Source organism: Phasianus colchicus, chromosome 17 (assembly GCF_987193195.1).
Source record: "Phasianus colchicus chromosome 17, bPhaCol1.hap1.1, whole genome shotgun sequence".
Lineage (NCBI taxonomy): Eukaryota > Metazoa > Chordata > Aves > Galliformes > Phasianidae > Phasianus > Phasianus colchicus.
Genome location: NC_143452.1, coordinates 9,340,693 through 9,366,018, shown reverse-complemented (window position 1 = coordinate 9,366,018; position 25,326 = coordinate 9,340,693). Strand labels below are relative to the sequence as shown.

Genomic DNA, 25,326 nt, shown 5'->3' with positions numbered 1-25,326 from the left:
GGGTGCTAGAGGAGAGGATGTCCTTCCCGGAGCTTTGCAGGGCATGGGACAGAGCTCGTGGGTTAATAGCAATTAACTCTGCAAGGGGCAGAGTTAGAGCATGCTTCCCAAGGGCAAGGTGTCTTTGAGGTTTTGCTGGACACCTCCTGTAGCTTATGGGATCCTATCCCCTTCACAAATGGCTGCATATCTTAAATGGGGGAAACACGCAGACTCGGGAGATGGTTCATCCAAACTGACTGGCGTGGTTTATTTATGAAGGGCACATCATTGGGAGGGGGGGGAGGGGGGAGTTGATAGACTTTGCACCACCGAACAGTTCATTGTGCCAATATTTGATTATGATGATGGAGCTAACAGGCACGCTCACTTGTCCTTTCCTAACGAATTGGCTGTGCTGCATAATAGAGCGGTTAGATTCATGTTAAATTGCAGCTTTGGGAGCCATCACTGTGAGATGTTATCTTCTCTGAACTGGCGTCCTTTATTGCAGGGAAGGGAATTGAATGGGTTTAAGATGGTACACTGTAAGTTTATAGGTGTGCTTAGGAGAGCTCTTCAGCCTCCTCCAGCAAGTGGAAAGTGAGAGCTGGGAGGCAGAGGAGAGCAGGACTTTCACTTCAAGGATGCGAGAGGAAAGATACTTGTGTTTGGTTATTTCTATAAATCATTGGTTGTTGTATAAATCATTGACCAACGTGTGTGTCATTTGGCCTTGCTGGATACCACTATTAATTGTTAAAAGCTGCTAATGACCTGTCCCTCCATTCTTCTGCTCAAGTGGTGCCTTCCATTTGCCAGCATTCACTCAGCTGCTCTTGGAGAGCCATAGGCTGCAATGAGAGTTTGCAGGTGGGAGCAGAGAGGGGTTTCTTTGCCAGCCTTGTTCTTTCTTCCTGATTGTCTTCCTCCTTCTCATAGTGCTCCTGTGGGTGATGTCTCAGGGCTGGGTCACTCTCGCTGTGGGGATACCTCCTTCTCCATTTGGTTCTTTACTGGGGGCAGAAAGCAACCGTGGTCTACAGAGCTGCCATTTGGCACTGAATTCACTCCTCGGGCCCTAGAAGATGGAGATGAGATCAGGCAGAAACTCAGTGTGCTGGGGAGGTAGTAGGAAGGGCTCTGCCCTGCACTTGTCAATGTACTTGTTTCTCCTACACTTTTATGAGAAGATATATCCTGAAACGACCTCCCACTTTGTGCAGAAGGGCTCGTGGGACCAGGGCTGCATTCTTCAGACAAATAGCTCTCGTTATTCCAGATGCCTTCATCCCCTTCTTTCAATGGGATGAATAAATCACCAATTGTTGTAAAAATGGTAGTATCAGATTTAAAGACGTTTTCATCCCTGTCAACCAGGAAGTATAACAACCATTAAAGTCTGCATTCATTTATATAACTGCAACACTCTTTTGTTTGAATGTCAGTGGTAATCTGGGATGCTCTGCAGAACACTGAGTCATAAAGGGACAGAGGAAGGACATGTGAATCTGCTTGAGCTCCAAGGCCAGCACCAAGGCTCAGAGCACACCAGGAAGAGCCTGGCCACACTGATGTTTGATGTCTGACCCCACAGCCCATATGGAAGCCAGGATGTGCCAAAGCTTTTCTCTTCGTCTTTCTACTCACAGTGAGCCCTGGGATCCACCCCAACTAACATAAGTAATGACCAACCACAGACTTAAACAGGCGCTAACCTGGACTTTGCTCCAGGTCAATGGCACTGGCCTCAGGGGATTTTGGCCTAAGACTCATCCAGCAGAAGCCCAAGGATCAGCTCCTTAGATTTTGCCATTTGCCAGAGGACTCCTTCTTGGGCTTCAGCATTTAATAATCCAGCCCAACCATGCTGAGAGTGTTTAGCAATTAGATAACATAAATCCAGAAGCTAGATTAATAAACAGTCTAGGCTGTCTAGAGCAGTCTGCAGTGTGGAGAGAGAAAACAGTAAAACATTTATTACTGGCTTGGAGATGAAGTCATTAATTTAATAACTACATGTTGCTTTCTTCTTACAGTTGTTAGCAGTCTGGAGGTTATAGAAGATTAGGTGAGAAACTCACTGCCTCCTGCCGAGAGGAGGCTTTCCCATGAAAGCCAGAGCCCAGCTCCCATCTGTCACCCCATTACGTTTGGAGGTGGTGAATATATTACTGTGCCGCTCAGAGAACTAAAACAAAACCAAATTTCTGCTGGCCACATGGCAACCCTCCACGAAATTTAATGAGGACGCTGCCCTTTGTGTGCTGGGCCAATTCCAACAGCTGTAGAGATGAAGGCAGGAAGATCTTGGCTGTCGCTAACAGTAGTGATGCCTTCGAGCACCAAAGCTTTGCTGCCTGAGATCCTGTGACACCAACAGCAATGTCAGTGCCTCCATTCCCTCTGATTTCTCAGTGGGTCTTCGCTTTTTCAGGAGAGGGAACAAGAGCATTATTTTGGTCCCTGCTGAGTTCTGATATTGGGGAGCTTCCAGAACTTGAACATCAGCATCCTCTTTAGAGTGATTATGGATGGAGCCCTCTGATGAGCTTGCTCCCCCACTGACAACTGCAATTCACGGGATGCTGCAGCGAAAGTCAGGCGAAGGCTGAGGGAAGGCACCTGTTGGTTCATTCCTGGCAGAATTTGTCATCGTTTCACTGGGGAAAAAGCAAAGAGCTTTCATCTCCATGCAGAGCCTGGGGGAACGCAGGGTGCGATGCTGCTGCCAGCTGCTAATGCTCCTTTGCTGGCTGCGGAGGTAACCGAATCGCCTACATAACTTAATCGAATCATAAGCCTGCTTTGGACAACAAATAAAATACAAACAGGCATGTTCCATGAGCATGGGATGCAGAACAGAGGCTTTGCGCACACAGAGATATGGGGGCAGGCACCCAGTCCAGCTGCAGCCTCCTTGGGAAGACCGGCTCCAGCAGGACTGGGTTCCCATCCCTGTCCTTGTCACTGTGGGAGGCAGAAGCCACAACAGGGTGCTGCAGGGCTCCTGGCCAGCTCTGTCCCAGGCACAACATTGCCAAAGCAGAAACAAGTGGGAGCCCTGAGCAGCTCAAAGAAGAATGAGAGGTCAACTGGAGGAGATGGGATCCAGTGCTAAAGGGAAATGATAGTGAAAGGCATCCACGTGTTCCAGAGCAATGACAAGCACCTGCAGACCAGCAGTGATGGATGCTTACTTTCAGCTTGCACCATTTGGTGTGACCATTTTTCTGCTAGGACCAAGTAGCCTTGTTTTCAGGTCATTTGCAGGTAATCTGGTTGACTCAAATTATCCTTGCTGATCATCCAGAGGAGAAAAAAAAAAAATAACATCCCTGAAATAAATGTTTTGGCTTCTCCACAGAGGAGCTGCTCACTCGAGGTTTGTGGGCAGCTTGGGTCCAAAACTCAGTCTCAAGGCACTGCAGATGGGAAGCTCTGGATGGATGTTATGCTATGGCTGAGTGACATCAGGCTGTGCTTTAGCACTGAGTGTGTTTTTAGTAGTACCTGAAGCAGGAAGGGATAGGGACAGAGAGAAGGAAAAGGTTTGTGCATCAGACAGGCTGCCGTAGTGCTGAACAGCAGGACAGATCCGTAAGATATTCCCAATATCACCAAAAAAAGTAACAGGAACACTTCTGCAGAGTGCTAATCTCAGTTTTCTCCCCACAAGAGACTAATTTGAAGCTGTCAGCAAAGGCACCTTTGTCCTGACCATCCTATACTCTGGTCCACATCCTACACAGGCTGGGCAAATGCAGACACCCTGCCCCAGGATCATATCATCCCATTTCCCTTTCATTTCTCTTATCAATGCCACCATTCAGTTCCGCTCCTTATTGTCAGCCGTTATCACAGTGAGCCAAGAAAGCTCACAGCTTCAGCCAGGAGGAAAAAAGAACAGGTGAAATTCTGATGTTGTCAGCTAAAATAGTTTCCAGATGAGCTCTGCCCACAAAGAAGCTGCATTGGAGTGAGTTAGTTGCTAAATTTTGCATTTGCTCCTTACCCTTCCTCCCAGCTTCTAGCTCAAAGTGGAGTCCTGACATTGCAAAGCACTGATAGAATTAGTCTCCTACAAACTGCTTGCTGGGGCTTGTTAGCTCAATTGTTAATGCTAAATTCTTATCAGAGCCACCTAAAAGAACATTAATCAAGAAAGGCTGAACTCCCTGCCTGGGTCACAGAAATTTAATTAAACCCCAAATAAAACTGGAAAATCATTTTGAAAAGAGATGAATGCAAAATGGTTTTCATCATTTAACTCTGCATCTTCGTAGTTCAAACCCTCACCCGTGATTTCAAAGGGAATTTTGCTGGTCCAAAGGCAGGGAGCAAGAAGCTGAGACTGATGCTCATCCAGTGGAAATGGAAAACACAAAACCACTGATAGCTGCCTGCTTAGCACCAGATTAGAGGAGCACAATGCCCTTCCATGTTAAATCTTCTAGAGTACGATTGTGTTATGGTTATGGGTTCATGGATTTGTATCTGCTTTCCCTTTGCTGTGCAAAAGGACTCATGCAACTTTCAAGCCATTTGTTCTGAAGACACATCTATATGTGGTGCCATTAGGACTATGTGTGGGACACTGTGGGCAGTTCTGGGACCTGTCTTTGGGAAAACAAACAATGTATTTATCCTTGAACAGGTGCAGGGAAAGACTGGCAGGGTGATTAGTAGAACAGAGAACCTGTCTTAGGAGAGGAGATTGAAAGAGCTTGGCTTGTTTAGCCTAGCAAAACAAAGGCTAAGAGGGGATATGATTACTCTTCATAAATGCATTCAGGGTGGGAAGAAGGGGAATGATTTAAGTAAGAGGATAATGCTAGTGGGAGATCAAATAAGGTGCACCTTGGCTGGGAATAAATTCCCATCAGAAATATGAAGATGTTTTCCTATTGCTGGAAGAGGGAGGAAGATCTGGGGAAGGTCAGACAGCTGGGCAACCCCCAAGGTTTGTAAGGGATCAAGCAATTCTCTGCTCTGTGTCCCCAGCTGCAGGGAATTTAGTGATGCATTTTCACCATCAAAGATGGTCCAGCCAGGAGGCTGCTGGCTGCTCTCTTTCCTTTGACCGTGCAGGACTACATAGCAGCTCTCCTGCTTTCAATTCTGACATTTCAGCTAAGTGAGATGAATCCAGGTCTTTATGAGTCCTTTTTCCAAGAGGCAGTGGTTATGCACAGGGCAATTCAGTGGAAATCAAGACATATGTTCTTCCTCTTGGTTCAGCAATTACTCACACAGCCCTTTGATGAAGTGAGGATAGAGGGAAGCTTCAGGACACACACACATATACTTGCTGCACTGGCAGAAGGATCCAGGGTGATCAGCTGCTGCTGTGCTCATAGTAATAGTGGTGTAAATTCGTATGTCTCCATGTATTTACATGTATGCATATGCATGTGTGTATGCATATATATGGATAATCTTCTGAACGTGGTACAGTGCCAAGGTGTCTAGAAAAGGCAACAGAACATAGTTTGCAAAATTAAAAAAGAAAAAAAAGGAAATGATGAAAATATAACCCTATGATTTAAAGCTCCAACCCTTAATTTATGGAACTCATCCCATCACTCACAAATTATCCCACTGATTTAAATAGCAATCTGCATTGCAAAGCTGCAGGTCAGTGCCGCTGGAGCTCAGCCTGACGGCCCTGGCTTGCGTGCTAAAAGTCATTTTTATTGTTCGATAAAAACATCCCATTTTAACCGATCATCACCAAGGTGGAATTCCGAAAGTTAAATCACCGATCCCACTGGCGAGGCTCGCAGCCCTGCCCGTTCTGCTGGGGACACCTGGCGGTGCGAGGCTGGCAGATGCTGTGTGCGCCGGCCCTGCGTCCCCAGGCCCTGCCTTCCTCATCCCACTTGGATTTGCCTGCTCTCAGAAGCATCCAGAGCTGTGCAAGCCGGGGGTTGGACAGCAAAGCCCCCAGTGAGGCGTAGGGATAGAGGGAAGGTCTTAACAAAGCATAGGAAAAGGAGTAGCACAAGACATCAGGAATCGCAGCAGACATGTTAAGTCATGAAGGACACAAGGAGTTGCATCAGGAGAGGGTCAGGGCTCTCAAACAGGCTCCCCATAGCCATTTTTACCCAGCTTTTAATATTTTTTGGTGAAAAAAAAAAAAAAGAAAAAAAAAAGAAAAAAAAAAGAAACAAGCTGCTGTTTTTCAAGCAGCTCTGCTGGGATGAGGAGCAGATGCTGAATGGAAACCCTGGAATCATATGTGTATAGAGTTTGTCTGTTCTGCATTTGCAGATTTCAACCCGCGTTGCCATTATGCTTGAGTGCTTTTCTTATTAAACAAGACGAGGCAAGCACAATCAACGTGTCCTGTTTTGGTTGAATCAGCAAGGAGGAGTTTCAGTGCTCACTCTCCACAAATAATCCCATTCTCCCAGGCAGCTGTCTTCTGCGAAATGAAAGTGCAGACATCTACAGTATTACCCGGTGCCTGTTAGCATGGAGCCTGCTGTTATCATGTTAATGAAGGGAGCCCAGATAATCACCTTAATGCATAAATACATCTCTGATGCTGATTCACTTTCTTCCTATTTGAGTCTCATTTACCAGGGCAATCTCTTTTTTTCCCCACTGTAGTCTTGTTGTGTCTGGAAGGATGGCTTTTTTTTTCTTTTTTTTTTCTCTTTTTTTTCTCCCCCCCCCCAGATAATCTTTAAAAAACATAAGAAATCTCCTGTCTAGATGTGGTTAACCCTTATTGTTTTGCAGACATACACAGGACCAAATCCTGGATCAAAGACCAAGGCAGCCTTAGAGGTCACACATCCCATAGCCTCAGCTGACACTGTATGGGCCACTTGTAGATGAAGAGGCACACAATATTAGAGGATAATTTGTCTTATCCTGAGGTGGGTGATAGGAACCACCTTCACTCAGTGTCTTCTCGGACCTTGCCATACTGGTTACAACCACTGAAAGAGCCTGCTTGGCTGCATATAATCCAAATCAGGTGTCTGATGCTGAGGAAGATGATGTTAGGGAACAGGGATCTCTCTACTGCACAAACAGTGAGTCAGCTATGTGGCAGCCTTGTGATGACACTCCGTGGTTCTCTCCAGCCCCTGGAGTCAAGTGAATAAGCTCTTCACTTATTTTCATAGGGAATTTCTTTTTGGCATTTATGACTGCCGAAATGCATACACAGTTCCATGCATGCTGAATGTTCATAGGCTCAAAATGCAGAACATCAATCAGCATCAGTGCAAACATCAATTAGAGTAATGCTTTCTTCCAGGTTCCCATGATATTTTCCCAAGTCTGGCAGATGACAGCAGGACATCTCACGTCAGCCAGGCTTTGTGCAGGAGGCTCAGAGATGACACAAGGACCACATGTACCAGCTGGGGACGGGCATAACCCCACATTGCCACTCCCCACACCAAGCTGTGCCCTGGGGACCCATTCCAAGAAAAAAATTCACCTGATATCCAACCTGACCCTCCCCTGGAGCAACTTAAAGCCATCAGCTCTCATCCTGCCGCTGCTATCAGGGTGCAGAGGCCAACCCTCACCTGGCTCCAACCCCCTTAAGGATCTGTAGGGAGCAATGATGTCTCCAGTAAGGCCTGTGAGATGTGCCCACGGGCTGTGCAAAGGGACAGAGTGGAAAAAAAGTGTGTCTGTATTTCAACCTGGTGCACACTTAGTCTGCTGGCGCGGTGTGTTGTCCCAGTCCCTGTGTACACCCGCTCTGCACTTCGTCCTGATCTTACCCCTGCTCTGCTGGCCCTACCAGCCTGCTAACCTCAGCTCTGTTTAGACACACTCTACACGTACTCCTGCTCAGCCATAACCCTCAGCTCCGATCTGACGGCCTGCTCTGTAAGCCCCACACAGTCAGGCCCCCATAAAGCCCCAGCCTGCGCTCAGCCAACCAGCCCTCCTCCCCCCCCCTCCCCCGCAGCTCTCAGTGGTACCGCCCAGGCAGCCCGTAGCACTCAGCGATTCTTTCCCCTCTCCCCCCCCCCACCTTCCCGACGCGATGGTGCGTTCCGCGCATGCGCAGTGCGCGGCCGGCGCTCGGCGGGGCAGTGTTTACAGCTGCGGGCAGAGCCGGGTTGGGAGCGAGCGGGCGGAACCGGGCCGCGCTGTCTCCCAGGTACGGCTCAGTGGGACGAGGATCTCTTTATGCGGCACGTAATGTCGGAGGGAGTGATGTCAGGCTGCCCGTGGAGGCGAAGAACTGCGCTTTAGCGTGTTGTTCTTGTGCCCTGATTGCGTTGTAACGTAGTGGCTTTGTTTTTTGCTGCTCTGTTCGAGGCGTGCGATGGAGGGCGTTCTGTGGGGTGGTGGGGAGGGTGGCACAGGGCTGCTGTGGTGCTGGAAGGATGCTTGGTGCCGTGCCCGTGTTGTCATCTCGTGCTTTGTGTTTTACTGGCACCCAAGTGTGCAAAGTGCAGCTGGGGGGTGCAAGGAAACCGAATTGGAAAGGTTTGTTAAAGGTAACGCCTGCCCATGCTGTGTGTTCCACCTTCCAAGTGGAGAAAGGCAGGAAAAGAATACGAATGTGGAATTACCCGAAGTGGGTAAACCACCATCTGTAATAAAACACTTGTTCTGTTGGAGGTCGGTGAGCGCTCAGGGAAAGTAATGCTTTGGTGGCACCTGTAGGGAGCTGTGTGTCCTTTGGGATCCTTACAGGCTGCTGCTCAGAAGGCTGAGCTGATAGCAGGTCAGACCTGTTGTCCCAGTGGGGATTGCATGCATGGGGAAGAATTGGTTTGGGATCCAAAGTGCAGCACTGTTAAAGGCTTTATTTTTATGCTTTAAAAAATGCAGGTTTTAATACCAAAAGCGGAAACAAGTGCTTAATGTGTTAAGCAACAGAAGAAGTCAGGGGAATACCTTCAGGTAAGAGTATTTCAATGCAGAGTGCTACAGCAAGTGTGCTGCACGCAGACAGGCCCAGCCCTGCAGGTGTGGCTGCAGCAGGTCAGTGTTTGTGAGAAGAGAAGGAAGAATTGCATTGGCTGATGAGCCCAGCTGAGTCTTAAATTTGCTGTGAAATTGGTACAGCACCATAGGCTTGGTGTGGTGTGTGTGTGTGTGTGTGTAGAGAAGCTGAAGGAGTTCCTATAGAAAGGAAAGGGCTGGTTTTCTTCAAGGCTTGCTAGTGGTCTGATGTTGGGTTGGTGTGTTTGAGGCTGTATTAAAAGAATGGATTAAAAACTGGCTTGAATTCCTTGCATAAGTACGTCTCATTTTCTGTCTCTCTGTAGGTGATGGGGCTGGTATGTCACTTGGGTAATTGTGAAACTTTCTTGGGCTCTTGCAGGTTTTTTGTTTCCTCTGAAAGTCAAAGTGTGCAACTTTCACTTTGCTGAATGTAACAAACCCCAACAATTTAGCTGTAGGCAGACCTTCTGATCCCAGGAATGAATTCTAAAGCTGCTTCTGTGGTTGTCATTGTGAGCAGAGAAAGGCATTGTAAATAAATCATTAAAAAAAAGAAGTTGTTGTTTCTTTTTAAAAGTGCTGCTCTTCTCCCCTCCCCCCCCCCCTTTTTTTTTTAAGTGGGGGATGAGGAACAGAAGGTTGGAATAATTTGGGGTTATCAGTTCTATGTTCTTGTCCCCCTATATTTTCCTCTTAATAACCTGCAGGTGTCTTCCTGAAGCATGTAGAAGTCACATGTGGACTCTTGCACAGTCGAGGACACAGCTCACTTCTCTTTTGCCCACACCTGGGTTTGTTGCTGCTGATCACAGTAAAATCAGAAGTATTTGTAATTCTTAAACTCTGTGTCACTGAAGTGTTTTCAAACAGGGCTTAGCTCACTTAGGAGTACCCAAGAAATTCCATTGGATTCAGTGAAAATGATCTCAGCAGTTGCAGTCTGTGTTGTGGTCCTTCACTGGTGACGGCCTGTGCTCTGATGAGCTGTGTGAAAGTGCATTTGCTAAGGAAAGCAAGCTGTACCTATATTTAGATCAGAGATTGTAACCTCTGCAAACCCCCAGTCCTCATGTTTTCTCTGAACGTGCAGCTTGAGGCTTTCTGATTCTCTCGACCTGTCTTTTAATTTCATCTTGATACATTAGAAATAGTCTACATGTAGCAAGAGCTCTGACTGGCAAGCTTATTGCTTGGATTTGCAATGAAGAATGACCTAGGAGCATAACATCTAAAGTAATCCCCTATGTAAAAGGACTCAGTGAAACAGTTGACACGCTGGTATTATGTCAGTACTGTTTGAAAACAATCATTTAAGTTATCTGTTTTAATTTTCCCTACTGGTGTCAGGTACTGGATACCAGATCTGCTCTATTTGGCTGGGATGGTAGTAATGCTTGTTTGGTTTGTTTATTATTTGCTGCTTGTTGACCTTCAGTTACATCCAGTCTCTCACAAAGAATATGCAGCAGCATAACTTAGCTTAGATGCATTCTCTGTACCTCATCTTCTCTTTATTCTTCTTCAGTTTTAGTGCTTACGCAAAGGTTGGAGATGGGAGGTGCAGTAAGTGCAGGAGAAGACAACGACGAGTTAATTGATAACCTGAAGGAGGCACAATATATCCGGACAGAGCTGGTGGAGCAGGCATTCCGTGCCATTGATCGAGCTGACTACTACTTGGAGGAGTTCAAAGACAATGCCTACAAGGACTTGGCGTGGAAGCATGGAAATATTCATCTTTCAGCACCCTGCATTTACTCTGAGGTGATGGAAGCTTTGGATCTGCAGCCAGGGCTGTCATTTTTGAATCTTGGCAGTGGCACTGGCTATCTGAGTTCTATGGTTGGACTCATCTTGGGTAAATAACTTTTCAATCGTGCTAACTATTTTCATTAGGCTTTTGTTGTGTGATATTTTTTTTTCTTTTTAAGAAAGCCTTGAAATTAGGAAAGATGCATTCCTCAAATAATGAAACAAAATGATATCTAGCAAAGTAAAGAATGCATTGATTCAGCTGGCCGATTTATCAGGATTTCATACAGCTTTCTTTCTGGATCTGGATGGTGTCCAGATTAATGTGGCAAGTTGGAGCAGGCAACAGTGCAGTTACACAGGTTACTCTTGTGGATTCCTGCAGGACTGGGCACAGACTTTGGTTTGTTGCTGCTTAAGCAAGAGCCCAATTCAAGACTTCAGGAGCAGGAATGCTGTTGTTTAAACTAGGTTTGAGCACGCTCAGAGAAACCTCTGACTGTAGCTGCTCAGTGCCTTGCTTTTTTGTGTGCTGTCCTATCTAGACTGTAACACATGTGACATCTAGTTTTGGTTCTTATGAGTATATAGGTGGGGAGTAGAATCTGTGGAAGCATAGTTCATGCATCAAAACTGGCTTTGTGACCACATCTGCAGTAGATGCAAAGCATCAAAGTAATATTGTGTAATAGTAGTCTGCCCTCAAGCATTTCTGAAGTCAGTGTTTGTGTTGCTTCTGGCTGCCAGGATAAATAAATGGCTATGGGGTATGTTCTATCCTCTTGTGGGGGTGTCAGGAATTTTAGCTGCTGGAATGTTTCTTGTCAGGATAGAGCTCCACTCCTACATCCCAGGGCCTTTTATGCAGTCACATTTGTGGTTTTCTGCTAGGTTTGTTAGATTACTTGGTGGCCAATATGCCATACTCCCAGTACGTCTGGGAGTTGAGTCTTCCTCCTGGAAAGGTTCTCAATCAGAATATGAAAAGCATGAGTGCTGGATAACATCTGTATCTTTCTAATTTATTGTTGTTGTTAATTGAGGTACAACTGAGGTCATTGGTCCTAATTTCTTTGAGGAGACTTTTAGCATATCAGAAAGGGGTATAAAATAATGTAAAGATTTCAGAAGGATTTATTAAAATATGCTTTCTATTGCTCTACACCTTAGAGTTTTCCCCACGTGATCAGCTTCAGATCAACAGTGTTTCTTCACTGTCAGTGTTTCCCTCCTGCAGTGGACTTTGTATAGTTAAGACTGCTGATTCAAAGTGGATGGTGCAAAACACCTTTATTTACTGTCAGAGATTGAGTGTAGGGTTGTACTTCCCATGGTGTTAGTAAGATACCTGACTCTACACAATCACTGACTGGCTGCCACTTGGGGAATAATGTGGTACAGGAAGTAACCAAAACTGTGTTAGTTCTGCTGCATTTTGTGTTGCCTGTTAGCATTACCTGGTGCCTGTTCTTTTCAATTTTCAGGTCCTTTTGGTGTTAACCATGGTGTGGAGCTTCATTCTGATGTGATTGAATATGCAAAGCAGAAATTGGACTTCTTCATCAAAACAAGTGACAGCTTTGACAAGTAAGATTTTGGAATGGCCATTTAGTTCCACCTTATGTGCTTGGCTTTAGTTGTGGCAACTCTGCATTCAGGGTAATCTGAGGATTCTGGCTCCTTAGGATTGTTGAGCTGCAGTGTGTGACCTTCTAAGCTCATATGTGTTGTGGAGGAGTTTTAGAAATTGTTGTAGTGTTCCTGTCAGCAGTTCTGATGTGACAGAGCCTGAAAGAAGCTGAAAACAGTTACTTATTTTACAATGCAATTACAGATAGCAACTTAGAAAGTGCAAGTGACAGTAATAATTATGCTTGTGATCTGTGAGTTATCAGAAGAAAATGAACTGATGTTGGTAGTGACCTAATATGTTTAGTCTCAGAAGAAGAAAAATGGTATCTTAAAACAAGAGGGTATTTTTATAATGATTAAGTTAGTACTAAAGCTGCTTGGGAATTGATTTATGTTCTCCCTTACAACATCTATTCTGCTGCTGTCAAAATTAATAACTTTCTAGCAGGGTAACCATTGCCAAAAGCAACCTCAGCAATAAAAGTTGTAGCTGTCTCATTTTTGGCTCTGTCTCACAGTTTGTTCAAACATGAAAGGAAAGCATCTCTGGCTACCTGAAAGTCGTCCTGTTGTGGGAGGAAGAAAATTAAAGTCTTGAGTGATGGAATTCAAACTACTCAGTTTTGTGCTGTTACTGCAGTACTGGAAAGCTGCTGATAAGAGCCATCTTTTCTTGATGCTGGCAGCAGACTGAAATTTTTCTGCCTGGAAGGTGCTTGCACACAGATGACTCCCTGCTTCCCAGAGTCACGTTGCTATTGTTTGAACAGGGGTTTTAGGGAAGGCTTTTCTTCTCTCTCTGGGCAGATAGTTATAAAGAATTCAGAAATCAGTATGACTAGAAAACTGGCATTGCTGATAGATAACGGCTGCTGGGTTATCAGACTGTTACATCACCACGTGTGGGGGCTGTTAGCCAGCTGCTGTGGAGTCTAGCATGGTTGCAAAAGCCAGAAGCTTGAGGAGGTGTTTAGGATTAAGTAGGTACTGTACTGAGGTGCTGGTAGAAGAATATATGTTGTATCAACTCTAAAATGTAGGCCTTAAAGCTAATGTGGATTTTGGAGTATGTACAGAAAACAGAAGCATTGTAAAATTACTCAATTTGATTGTAAACTAAATAAAAAATGAAACAGACAAGGATTGTGCTCTAAGAAGAGTGAAATCATGGCTATTTGGAAGTGAATGACAAAACTCCCATTGTGTTCAGCACGTGTTGCTGAAGCATCAGACCTCCCCAGAGCATCTGAGAAACATTTAAGAGCTTCTGAAAATGTTGAGGAACCTGGTGCAGCAGTCCTCAGGTCTCTACTTCTAGAATTGCAGGTCTAATGCTTATATTTGGATATTATAAGTGAAAGAGCAGTAGGTAACTTAAAACTTCAGAACTTATATGAAATTATGCATTGATACCCTCCGGAAGTGTTCATCTGAGAGTTCTCACCTCATTGTTTTTGTGGTTTTGAAACTTCAGCTGTGCTGTTTTGATCATCTCTAGAATACAAAAGCTTGGGAGGAGAAACACCATGAAGTATTTCTTAAGTATTTTTCATTCTCTTCATTCTTTCAGAACCACAAAAGTAATTCATTTGCTAAATTGTGATATTCTTGTGTGATACGCGTTTTCATGGTGTGTTGTTTTTTTTTAGATTTGAATTTTGTGAGCCATCTTTTGTTACTGGAAACTGTTTAGAGATTTCCCCGGACTGCACTCAGTATGACCGCGTTTACTGCGGTGCTGGAGTTCAGAAGGAACATGAAGACTACATGAAGAACCTCTTGAAAGTTGGGGGAATTCTCGTCATGCCCCTTGAAGAGAAGGTTGAGTACCTTTCTACCTATTTGTCAGTTATTTTTAATTCTGATCTCAGCGTAGTCAATAACTCTTTTCTTTAGTCTGCACTTCTTTCAGCAGCGATTTGGCAAATTGCAGGAAGCATAAGGTGCACCAGTTTCCATTCAGAATGCAAGCAGTACTCTGCCCACTTTGTAGCGTTTAAGTTCTACCTTAATACTCATAGCACGTGCTGATCTTTTGTTGTTTATTGCTGCAGGACAGTGTGAGAAGGCTTTGTTCAAGTTGTATAATCTAGCACTGTACTTATGACGAAGTACAAAATTGCTTTTTAGAAGGCTTTATACTCTAACTGGCTTATGAAAGAGCTTGTAAGTTGTCCCTATTTACAAGTGTTAATGGTTTTTAGTAAAATGTGAGTTACTGCCCTGTCTGCAAACTCAGTGTGGTAATTCAGGTGGTCAATTTTGGTGTAAAGTTGGGTTATTTAATAAGCTTGAATGTCAAGGTGTTAGGTATCTGATGTCCTACTTCCTGCAAGGTAGCTGGGGTCAACAGCGCAGAGCTGCTTTTCATTAAGATGCATTAGTGAATGATTTAAGCTGTAACAGATATTCATTGAGTTGCAGTCTTCCTTCAAAAGTGGATGTTCATCTGAGACCGATGTTTATTCTTACTGGTTGGAAGTGGCTGTTCTGATTCAGAACTGGGGAAGGACTGGAAAGCAGGGTGACCCAAGCTGCCAGTGCATGTATTGTTGCATTGGGCAAAGCTACCTGGGGCTAATTCCATCAGGAGGTCTGAATTTTCTGGAGGAAAACAAGTGATTCATAGTATTACCTGACTTCTTACTGTAGTAATTTCTACTGTAGCCACTGGTAGAGGCGGAGGAGTTGCTTGTTCATTTCTATTTAGAAATCTTACTGTATTTCACACAAAGGACAATGATCTCCTTGTTTTGGTTTAGTTAACTAAGATAACTCGCACTGGTCCTTCTGCCTGGGAAACCAAGAAGATTCTTGCTGTTTCTTTTGCTCCTTTGATTCAGCCCAACCACACAGATTCAGGAAAGTCAAGGCTTGTTCACTTGCGTGAGTACAAACCATTCTTGGCTATGGGGGGGATTTCATCTGCTGGTTGGTTATGAGATGTTCCTTGGTTCCTTAGTTGTGACATTGCTATGGATATCTTTATGAAAATAAAAATTCCAGCTGGTTTCCTTCTTGGTGCAGTTGTCCATTTAGATTGGGTTCCAACACATGAATCCTGTCTTTGATCCTAGCAGAGGTAGACTCAGAATCATGTAGAATAAATTCTAAATATTAATGTTTTTTAAAAAAAAATTATACCCAAGCTTACTGGAAATGTTTGGTCATTACAGACATCAGTTCCAATCCCAGATCACCTGCTTTCATGGTTCTTGAGCACTGTGCTGTGGTGGTACATAAATGGTAACTGTGCACAAATGTTATCTTACCCAAAACAAGTCAGAATTATCCTCAGCCTGGAACAGTTGAGGAATCTGAATTGTACAATTTTTGGTTAGCTGGTTGAAGTGCAGTTGTATGCCATGGCCCCAATCTCCAGATTAAGACTTTGGTGTAAAGCGGCCTCTTAAGAACACGCAAAGACAAAGATACTCATAAAGAGATTAGTCAGGCTTTGGTCTTATTCTGGAAAGGTGTCTTTGTGTGACAAAAAGCAGCTCAGTAAGCAGTCTGTACAGCACCATAAAGTCCCTTAAGTCTGCATTTGAGCGTGCTTTGTATGGTGCCTTTGTAGGCAGACATGTATTGATGCTATATGAGTTGTGTTGTGAATTTACATGCTGGCAGCAAATAACATAGAAAAATGAAGTCTTCCAAACTATTAGTGTGGGAGGGTTTTTTTTTAAACACAGTAAGTTATTGTATGTTTCTAAAATTACTTTTACCAAATGGTTTCCAGCCAGTCTTCTCCCGCTAAGTCTGAAACAGTTTTTGATGAACATAAATAGTACTTATGTTTTATAAATAAAGAACTTGGCAAAGCTGAAATAAATTCACAATAGGCAAATCACTTGTGGATGAATTGAATAGACTTCAGGCCTAGATAACTACAGTAGGAAAATATCTGGGTTATTAAATAGTCGCAGTATCAGTAACTAAGTCTCTGTTCTTCTAGTCTCCAAAATGCATAGCTTAAAATAATTGTGAGGACTTGACATCAACATACGAAACTCTTTTTTCATCCCATTCTTTCTCTCCAGTTAATGAGAGAAATGCATAATTAAATTTTGTTTGGAAAGCTACAATACAGTTTACCGGAGTTGACAGGAATTGAATAGAGCTGTTTCTGTAATCGCAGCAGGGAATTCAAGTGGCCTGATTTAATTTGAGCAAATGCAGCTTTTCCTGAGAGTGCTCTTGAGGAGAGTTTCTCCGTATCTGTTCACGATTTCCATTTTGTTTTAGCCCCTGTGGCAGTTCGCAGCCTGCAGGATCTGGCTCGCATAGCCATCCGAGGAACCATTAAAAAAATTATACATCAAGAAACAATGAGCAAAAATGGAAATGGCCTGAAGAACCCCCCTAGATTTAAACGTAGACGTGTGCGTCGCCGTCGCATGGAAACTATTGTTTTCTTGGACAAAGAGGTCTTCGCCAGTCGGATCTCCAACCCGTCGGATGATAACAACAACTGTGAGGAGACCGAGGATGAGAGACGAGAAGAGGAAGAAACGAAACCCTCTGAACTAAAGCCAGATCCCCCTGTAAACTTTTTGAGAGAAAAGGTCTTGAGTCTGCCTTTGCCCGATCCCTTGAAATATTACCTGCTTTATTACAGGGAGAAGTAATTTCCTTCTAGGATATGGGAAGTAGGCAGAAAATAAAATACTACTTAGGGCTTGACAAACGTATACCACTTGCTTGCCTGCTAATATGACCACCCAAGGCAGTAGGCTGATTGGGGAATGTGGCTGCTGTATACTTAAACATTATAGCTTTTTTAAGTTTCCTCTTTCTTCTTGGTTGTGTGCTATAGTTTTATTCTACAGCAGGAATTCCTTAGGTAGCAAGTTGGTGAAGTGCTTGACTGCTTACAGAATGGAGGATTTAATTCCCTGAAACTAACTGCACAGAGATGGCTCCTCTACTGAATTGCAGTTTTTAAATGTTCTTAGATTCTTAAGCAGTTCCCCAAAGACCTTTGCTGTCTGTGCTCTCTCCCACTCTACCTGCCATGTGTGTACCATGGTGTGTGTTCACTGGAGGATGAAGATTATTAGTAAAAGCTGACCTGGCAAATCTTTTTCTTCCAGAAATGTGAAAAAAGCACAACTTTTACAGAAAAGAAGTTCTGGTGTTACTCTTGAGATGTCCAGATTTTGAATGCGGAAGGAAGGCATCAGCTCCCCTTTGGTTGGTCCCAGCTTTGCTTTTAAATTGCATACTGATTTTCAGTAAAAGGTAGAAATGTTCTACAGATTATTGGTTTTCTTGATGGGGAACACCTGTTTTAGAGTATTACATGTGAAGTTTTGTTTTTTTTTTTAAAGCAGTGGAGTCAGGTGAGGAGTAGTGAAGCTGATGAGCTTTGACAGGATGCTCAAGTTTCAAAGTTGTGACTGCTGTCTCCAGAAGTGTTTACAGAGTAATCCTGAAAGGGGATGAGGGTAGGGAGGAGATGAGCAGCAGAGGTGGTGAATACTGGCTGTGAAAGCAGAACCTGCAGGTTTTGCAGTGATATGTGAACTAAAATCTGCTTGACTGGAGTGGGGTGCAGAGCTCTAGCCTGGGCATGGTTTATATCCTGGGAAATGAGCCAAAGAGTTCTGTGGAGGATATGTGGAAAGTCTGGAACACCAAATTGATGCGATTCTAACTTAGGTGTTCCTGTGTGCACCCTTGTCATAGCAGGGTGGTTGGAATGCAGCTTGTGTGCACGTAGTCCACGTGCACTAAGTGGAATGAGGTTGTCTTGGTGATTTATTACTGCAACAAAGAAATAGATGCTTTAACAGACTTGCATCGATGGACAGAAGATCAGTGCACTTTTATGGGTGTGGACTTCTAATTTTTATTCCTAAGTCTTCCTGTAATGCTGATAGGAGGAGATTCCATGTGTGGAAGGGAAAGTTGATTTGCTTTGGCCTATTTGAGAAACCTGTATAGACCAGCATAGTCTGAAAAGAAACCCTCGAGCTCATACTGATGTGTAGTACTCCTATAACTGAGGGTAAAACCAAAAAGAATGGTGACAGAAAAACCCTTAGTAGGTAATGAAGTTATGAAGGATGTTACCCCATCAAAAGCACTTACGTTGGTATCACTTTGATATCTATTTTAAGCTGTCTCCTCAATTCCTGAGGAGGAATGAATAAGACACTCTTGCCAAAAAAATGCTGGTTACTCATTTAGTGGTACTGAGTTGCAGAATGTAATGATAAGTAGAGTTTCAGAGTTCTGCGCAGCATGAAAAATACACAGATCTCTCTTAGTTATCTCAACCCAAGTTGGAGAATTTTTCTTTGTTTATTGGGCTTTTTTTTTTGTCTTTATTATTATCTGGTAGGTGTGGTGTGGCAGGTGGCCACATGGTGTGAACCAGTTGTAGGCTGTATTTTGCCTGCAGTGCCCCTAAGCTATTGAATCATCTTTCTTGCTCCTTTGGGTTTTTTTGGTTTATTTTGAGTGGGGTGGTTCTGTGCTCACTGAGCTGATGGCTTCCTGTAAACTTCAAGCACCCATCTCAAACATCTGGCAACCACAGGGAATTTCTTTCTGCAGGTGAGAATTCTGTGTATGATGAAAAATGGAGGCATAATAAAATCTGCATAAAGTTTTTCTTGCGCTTCCTCAAAGGCTGTCATCTCTGTGTTTGTTAGCTGTTTCTTTACAATCACTGTCATACCAGGTATGCACCTTCCTGTGTGGTGGCACAATTTCCATGCCTCTGCATATACAGGGTGCATTTTACCTCTGGCTGGCAGGTCATCCTTCGGTTTATTAATGGCAGATCTGTTCATGGGTGTCATAAAGAAGTTACTTTTAAAATTGGCATCTGAAGTTCAGGTCATGCTAATGAACCTGGCTGAGATTCTGTTAACATTGGCCAGTTGAGGGAGAACATCTTTTGTTTAGCTCTGTGTTGTTATTTTAACCATTCCCCATTTCCCAATTCTCAAAGATATTTTATCAGATTTTCACCAGCTTTGCCTTTGTATTACATCTGCTGAATTTTTGCAGTATTCTGTTTTTCCTGGATGAGGTTGAGTAAATAAATACGGATACAGAAAATACGTTCTTGCTTGTCCCCTTGCCAAACAAACAACCCCCCAGATCCAAACAAATTCATAGTAGCAGTTTTCTGTGTACTATAATTGTGAAATAGCATTGCTTATAGTATGTAAAGGAAGGGGAACTGTGAATGCATTTTCCCCGTGCAAGCAGTTGTACTGTAGTTTTTGTATGTGTTGTTAGTAATTATGGCATCACTGTTTTTTTTCGTGTGTGTGGTCTGTAAGCTGTCTAGGAATTTTACCTGCTTTGACTGTTTCTTTTTTAGTCTTTGCTTTATTTGTGTGTGACTCCCTTTAGGTTTAGACAGCGCAGTAAATTTGCAAAAAAGAAATGGACTTCAAGCTGCTTTAATCACCAGTATGTAAGCTGAAAAAACTGTGTATGGGAATGGATTGAATTGGCCTGAGGCACACAAAAGTGGTAAAACTTTCTTTAATGAGTGTTTCTGTATCAATAAATTCAGTAAAGACTTTTTAGCCTTCTTAACGTGGCTTTGCATCATGTTGTGATTAGAATACTTTGTAGTTAAGTACTTATTTCCATAATGGAAAGTTAAGACACTAAACACTGGTTAAGAGCACTTAATCATATGGTGCATGTGTGTAGTTTTTTTAGATGACTTCCTCAGAATATAATCAAAAGAAACCTGCCCATCTGATGATTTCCAAACCTTTATGTAATGGAGTTGTGCAAGATCTATTTTGGAATTAGCATACACAGCACTGGTCTGGATTTTAATAGGAAACTTAATGAGTGAGTTCACTTACCTGGCTGATAGGTTTATAGAGAGCAGAGGTATCAAGAGCTCACTTAGGCTGTTTCTCTGCTTCCAGACACGATCTCTAAACCAAATGTGTCAAGACCTTGTTTAATGTGCTCTCAATTACCACCATTTTTGCAACTGCTCTCTCACCTCCTGTGCTGTGATTTAGTTCTTAATTATTGCCAATTTTAGGAGCTTGTTTCAAGGCTTCCTTTTCACTAGCGTTGAGAATAATGCTTTGGCTTCAGCTGTAATAGGGAACTGTTCATAATAGCAAATCCAGCTGTTACTAATAGAGTGTATCTATTGACCTTTATTCCATGTGATAGTTATTTGTAGATTGTTTCTTCCTGTTGTCTGCGTGTACGATAATGTCTTTTTACAAGCTATATAAAATGGGAATGGTACAGCATTAATGCTTTCCTTCATGTGATGCTTGCTAGGAAGAAAAATCCCTTCCTGCTTTGGAAAGCTGCGGATGTGTTGTATCAGTGGTATCAAGTAGATGAAATTTGTCAAGACAGGTAATGTTTGTTTGCTTCATAGTAAAATATACATCTCAGCTCCTTAGGAAGTGATGAAATCTTCAGAAGGTGTTACTCTGAAATTCTTCTGCTGGGACAGAAGTGGTAGATGAAGACAACACAAGGGTGTTCAAAAACAAGAAAACCCCAAACTTCTGCTATATTAGTGTGGAATTCTTTCTAGCACCGGCTAGAAATACTTGAGCAAGGGGCACAAACAAGAACGTTCATTCCAGTCACTTAGGAGTTAATTTTTGGTTCCTGTTCAGAGCTGCACACTCCTCTTTAAACAATTTGTCATGTTAATACAAAATAAAATGAACTAATGGATGTGTAATGGAACTGTTGGTGTGGAGATAGACAAAGCAGGAAAGGTATCCCTCAACTTCAAGCACAGATCAGCTTCTAAGTAGATTCAGGGTTGCAGAACTTGCATTTTTGCACTCCAGTTATTCCCATTCCCATTGTGCTCGTGTGGCTGTTGTTAAATCTGCTGACTTTACTAATTATCCAGATCTCACAGAATACATAAGCACACATCAGTCCATTCCAGAAGCTGCCACCAACTGCATGACAACCTGAGAAAAGATTGCAGACTGTGTGTAGAAGCGTGACTGATGAGTAGTGCAGCTCTCTGGTTAGCAATGGAAATAAACCTGGAAGGGAATTATTTTTTTTTTTTTGCAGGTGGTTGGTTTATGCTGTGGCACATAACTGAAGGCACAATCCCTGAGCTGTGCAGATGTGCCATGGAAGGTAGGAGCAGGTTGAGTGGCCGCTAGAGGACAGTGTGCACAAAACCATGAGTTGGGTGCACAGAGGAGCTGGGGAGGTGTTGAGCAAACTTGCCTGCTTTCCCAAGTGATGCCAATGCAAACAAACAACGGATTGATTGAGCGTTAGGTGCAGAAAATTTGCTGCATTATGCCTTTTTCCTGGCTAGAAAAAATATGGCTTTTACCAAGGTTGACATGCCTGATGCTTTGTAAGAGATTAGCTGCTGTATAATGGTAATTTGTCCAATATTTGTTGACACACAAGGCTAAATACCTGGAAGATTCCTGAGTGAAGGGAAGTATAATCTTAATACATTCTGGAAGGTATTGTATAAACCTTGATAAGGTCATTGAGAGGGGAGGCTGGCAAAAATAACCACATAAAACCACACACACAAAAAAAACCAACCACTTTTGCTCCCAGTGCTCAAGTGACAAAGTATCTGAGGGGGGGAGCAAAGTGGGGAGGTTGCAGTGCCATCCGGGGTAAGTACTATTTCCCCATGTTAACTGTGTTGCAATGTACACTACAAAGCAGATCTGCAAGTTTATGGGAAACTCTGGGTTGAATGCACAGGTAATGTGGAATGATGTGATGCTTCACACCGAGCCTTAATGCTTCACACTTGTGTCTGTTTGAAATACACACATAAGAACATACACAGTGATAACTGTAAACTTAAAGCTATTTTCATTCTAAGCATCTTTATAGTGATAAATTAAACTGGGCACACATCTTCCTTTTTTGCATTTTTTTTTAAGCCTCCAAAGAGCTGAACAAATTGTGGTCTGTGTTTTCTGCAGGAGTTACTGCAGTTCAAATATGGTTGCTTTGATTGTTTCTTTTCCTCTTTACCCCTCAGTTGCCCCTTTGTTTTTCCAAAGCCCGAGCATTTCCCTCAGTTGCATCTTTGTGTTATGAAACTGCATTAACTAAAAGGCCTTTGGATTAATATCTGATCAATTTCCTATAACGTGACAAAACGCATCCAGTTGGGGGTTTTTTGGTCTTTATTCCCAGGTTATTTATCTTTGTTAGTCTCCCTTTTAAAATCTCTTATCAGTAGCGTCCCAAGTTCCCAGAAGTGAAGGGAAATGCATTTCCCCAGATGTTACACATACATGCAATAACTGTCCCCAGAGTCGTACTGTGTGCTGCGTTTGACACAGGCTGACAGATGAGATGCCATCCTTAGTTTGCATTCTGTGCTAAAGCAGAAATTTTGACTTAAAAGCTTGACTCCAGGCTGTCAGTGATTATTTTGGTCGTTGTCCATAAAGATACATTGTGGAGTTAAGGATGCCTAAGGAGTTAACCTGCTGTTTAAAATAAGTAACGAGGCAAGAATAAATAAAAAAAAGTCAGACTTAATATTTCAACACTGCAATTAAAGAGGGGTGGGATCAGCCTGATCTGCAGAGATGTACATAATGGCAGAGAGGGTGGGCGGTTGGACTGTCAAACTGCCTTAATTTAATTGCAAACACATGCTGATGAGTCCCCTCCTCCTGGACCTCAGGGCTGGGAAACTGCTTTTTTTTTTTTTTTTTTTTTTTTTTTTTTTTTGTCAGCTCCCTGCAGCTCAGAATTGAGGAAAATCCACTCCAGCAAACACCATGCTGATCAAACCTTCAGCTCTTCTGGGCTTTTGGTGCTTTCTCCTCCTGCCTCGTTCCTCCTGTTCCTGTCCTCCTCGCTGCCTGTGCTTCAGGACTACAGTAAGATGCATGCATCTGATGTTGGAAACCATCCCTGACATCCCACCTCAGACCAGCATACTGTGAGTAACTGTTTCATTTCACTGCCTTTCTTATCTGCTCGGTGTTTGGGAAATAAAATGAAAAATGCCTTTTGTCCTTTATTTATTCATCCTTGCTGCAGAGTTGTCTGCACTTGAATCTGTTTCGTGCTTTTAGAACGTAAGCTGCTTCTTTTGTCATAATTAATTGTTAATGGGGCAGTCAGTTGGGGAAATGCGTACTAATAATGCCATGCTATCACTGGAAGGCAGTTTTGGGAAATCTGAGGTCACAAATGTTAAAACTGAATTATAGAAAGGTACACAGCTTACATTTCAGAGGGATATGGGTGTAGGGGAGAGAGGAAATACTGCAGGTTAGGCTTTTGTCTCCACAAAAAAAAAAAACCTTAATTTTTCATAAATAAAACCCTTTTTTCTCTAGACTTTTAAGTTTTGGCTTTCCAGTTTGTATCTCAGCTGTGCAAACCAGATGCAAAGTTTATCAATAAAGCAACAACTGGGGCATCTCACGTTCTTGAGAAACAACATAGACCTGTTGAGTTGGTTCTGCCTTTTGTGGAGGGGGCTGCTGGTTATGGCCATTCAGATGGTGGAAAAAGGCACAAAACACTTGGAGACTCTGAATTTCTTACTGCCAGGTCCAGGAGAGCACTTTCCTGTCTATGTATAGTAGTAAATCCTATGCTTAAAGGTGTATAAGGTGCAGTGCCACGTGACAAAAGTTGAAAGACTTTCTTTTTTTAAATAGCAGGAAAGACTTGTCAAACATTAAGATTAATGCTTGTTCTCTTACATCACTGCTGTTTATGAAACTTATCCAACCCTGGTGGGTTAAGAAGCCTGTCTCTGTGCTCCTAACCAAAGCTGGTCTCAGGCAGAACATCCATAGCAGCGTGTCTCCTATAAACATTGCACTAATACTCTTAATGCAGTTTACCTGCTGGCAACTTGATGGGGCATGATAGTTGTTGCATCCAGGTCTGCTTGGGTGGATGGGGAACACAGAGGTTCTAGCAGTAGTGGCACACAGAAAATGCCTGCACTTGCTGCAGCTGCCAAAACTGCCACCTTGGACTCACCATGACATGGGGCAGAACAGAATTCCCTCGAGGCATTCAAGGCCAGGCTGGATGTGGCTCTGGACAGCCTGGTCTGGTGGTTGGCAGCCCTGCACATAGCAGGGGGGTTGGAACAAGATGATCATTATGGTTCTTTTCAACCCAAGCTATTCTATTATATATATATATATATATATATATATATATATATATATATATATATATATAATAGAATCTGGACTCGCTTTCTCTCCAGGCTGGTGATGCTGTGGTTACTGCACAGTGTGATAGTATCTGCTTGATGGTTTGTTGCATGCTTTTTGGGTAGTGGCTGTCTGCTCTGCAGTAACTTACAGTCTTTGGCTGTCCAAATTGTTGCCAAACTTTTTCCCCTTACAGATTTTTCTGCATCTTTAAGTATTTAATGCGTGCATACACTGTTTGTTTCTAGCAAAGCAGTTTGCTGTTGCTTGTTTAAACATATGCCTTACTGGGGAAAAAATTGGGTGGTGGGTTTTATTTTTTTGGCAACTTATTTCCAAGCTTGATAAAGCTTTATTTTCATTCTTAATTCCAAACAAGACAGCATTTGTTGTTGCAGTGAATAGCCTGGCTGTGCTTCCTATGAAGATTCCTCGACTGTAGAGGGAGAGAAATGTACTGTGCTCACCAACTTTTTTTCAGTACAGGAATGGTGTATTTCTGAATGATCTCAGACAACAACAAACTTCATTCTTTTATGCTGAGGGAGTAAGATGTGACTGCTTATCCATGCAGCTTTAGTAAAAGCACTGGGTAGTATCTGTTTGCAATTTAGCTGACATTGAGGTTTTTTTTGTAAAAACTCAGCCTGGACAGGTGGACAGATTTTTTTCAGTGCAATGTATGCAGTCACCATACTTCTCTCTCATCTGCTAACTAGTTAGCATGTGCACTGCTTACAAATGGTCTGTGATTTGCATACTTAACCATTTGGAAAGCTGGTTCATTTTGCTTAACATGCTAACTATAGCATTGGATGGGGAACTGTGGTTTTAAGCATTAACAAAGTGGTGTAGGTGTGTG

General features: G+C 43.0%; 2 protein-coding genes across 3 annotated transcripts in view; both read left to right on the top strand.

The window, feature by feature from the left end:
- Positions 1-7,996: 7,996 nt before the first annotated feature.
- On the top strand, positions 7,997-19,863 carry PCMTD2 (protein-L-isoaspartate (D-aspartate) O-methyltransferase domain containing 2). 2 transcript variants are annotated; one of them, XM_031589724.2, is made up of 7 exons: positions 8,004-8,119; positions 8,800-8,871; positions 10,442-10,774; positions 12,153-12,255; positions 13,950-14,121; positions 15,063-15,186; positions 16,549-19,863. In XM_031589724.2, exons 3-7 carry the CDS (start codon positions 10,468-10,470, stop codon positions 16,929-16,931), a joined length of 1,089 nt encoding a protein of 362 aa, XP_031445584.1. In that variant the 5' UTR covers positions 8,004-8,119; positions 8,800-8,871; positions 10,442-10,467; the 3' UTR covers positions 16,932-19,863. The 2 variants fall into 2 exon arrangements, with proteins under 2 accessions (XP_031445577.1, XP_031445584.1); XM_031589717.2 differs by lacking the exon at positions 8,800-8,871 and having other exon boundaries at positions 7,997-8,119.
- A 98-nt stretch (positions 19,864-19,961) lies between these two features.
- Positions 19,962-25,326, top strand: part of LOC116226775 (peroxidasin homolog) — a 45,084-nt gene continuing 39,719 nt past the window's right edge. The window contains exons 1-2 of the mRNA XM_090151907.1: positions 19,962-20,664; positions 21,352-23,221. Of these exons, the coding sequence (XP_090008033.1) occupies positions 23,058-23,221 (164 nt within the window). The 5' untranslated portion in view covers positions 19,962-20,664; positions 21,352-23,057. The remainder of the gene's footprint in view (positions 20,665-21,351; positions 23,222-25,326) is intronic.

Bases quoted from the DNA above. Each gene is read 5' to 3' on its own strand.
- PCMTD2 (XM_031589717.2), top strand. From the start codon at position 10,468: ATGGGAGGTGCAGTAAGTGCAGGAGAAGACAACGACGAGTTAATTGAT. The intron at 14,122-15,062 runs GTTGAGTACCTT...GTTTTGGTTTAG, and splicing joins TCATGCCCCTTGAAGAGAAG to TTAACTAAGATAACTCGCAC. The intron at 15,187-16,548 runs GTGAGTACAAAC...ATTTTGTTTTAG, and splicing joins GTCAAGGCTTGTTCACTTGC to CCCCTGTGGCAGTTCGCAGC.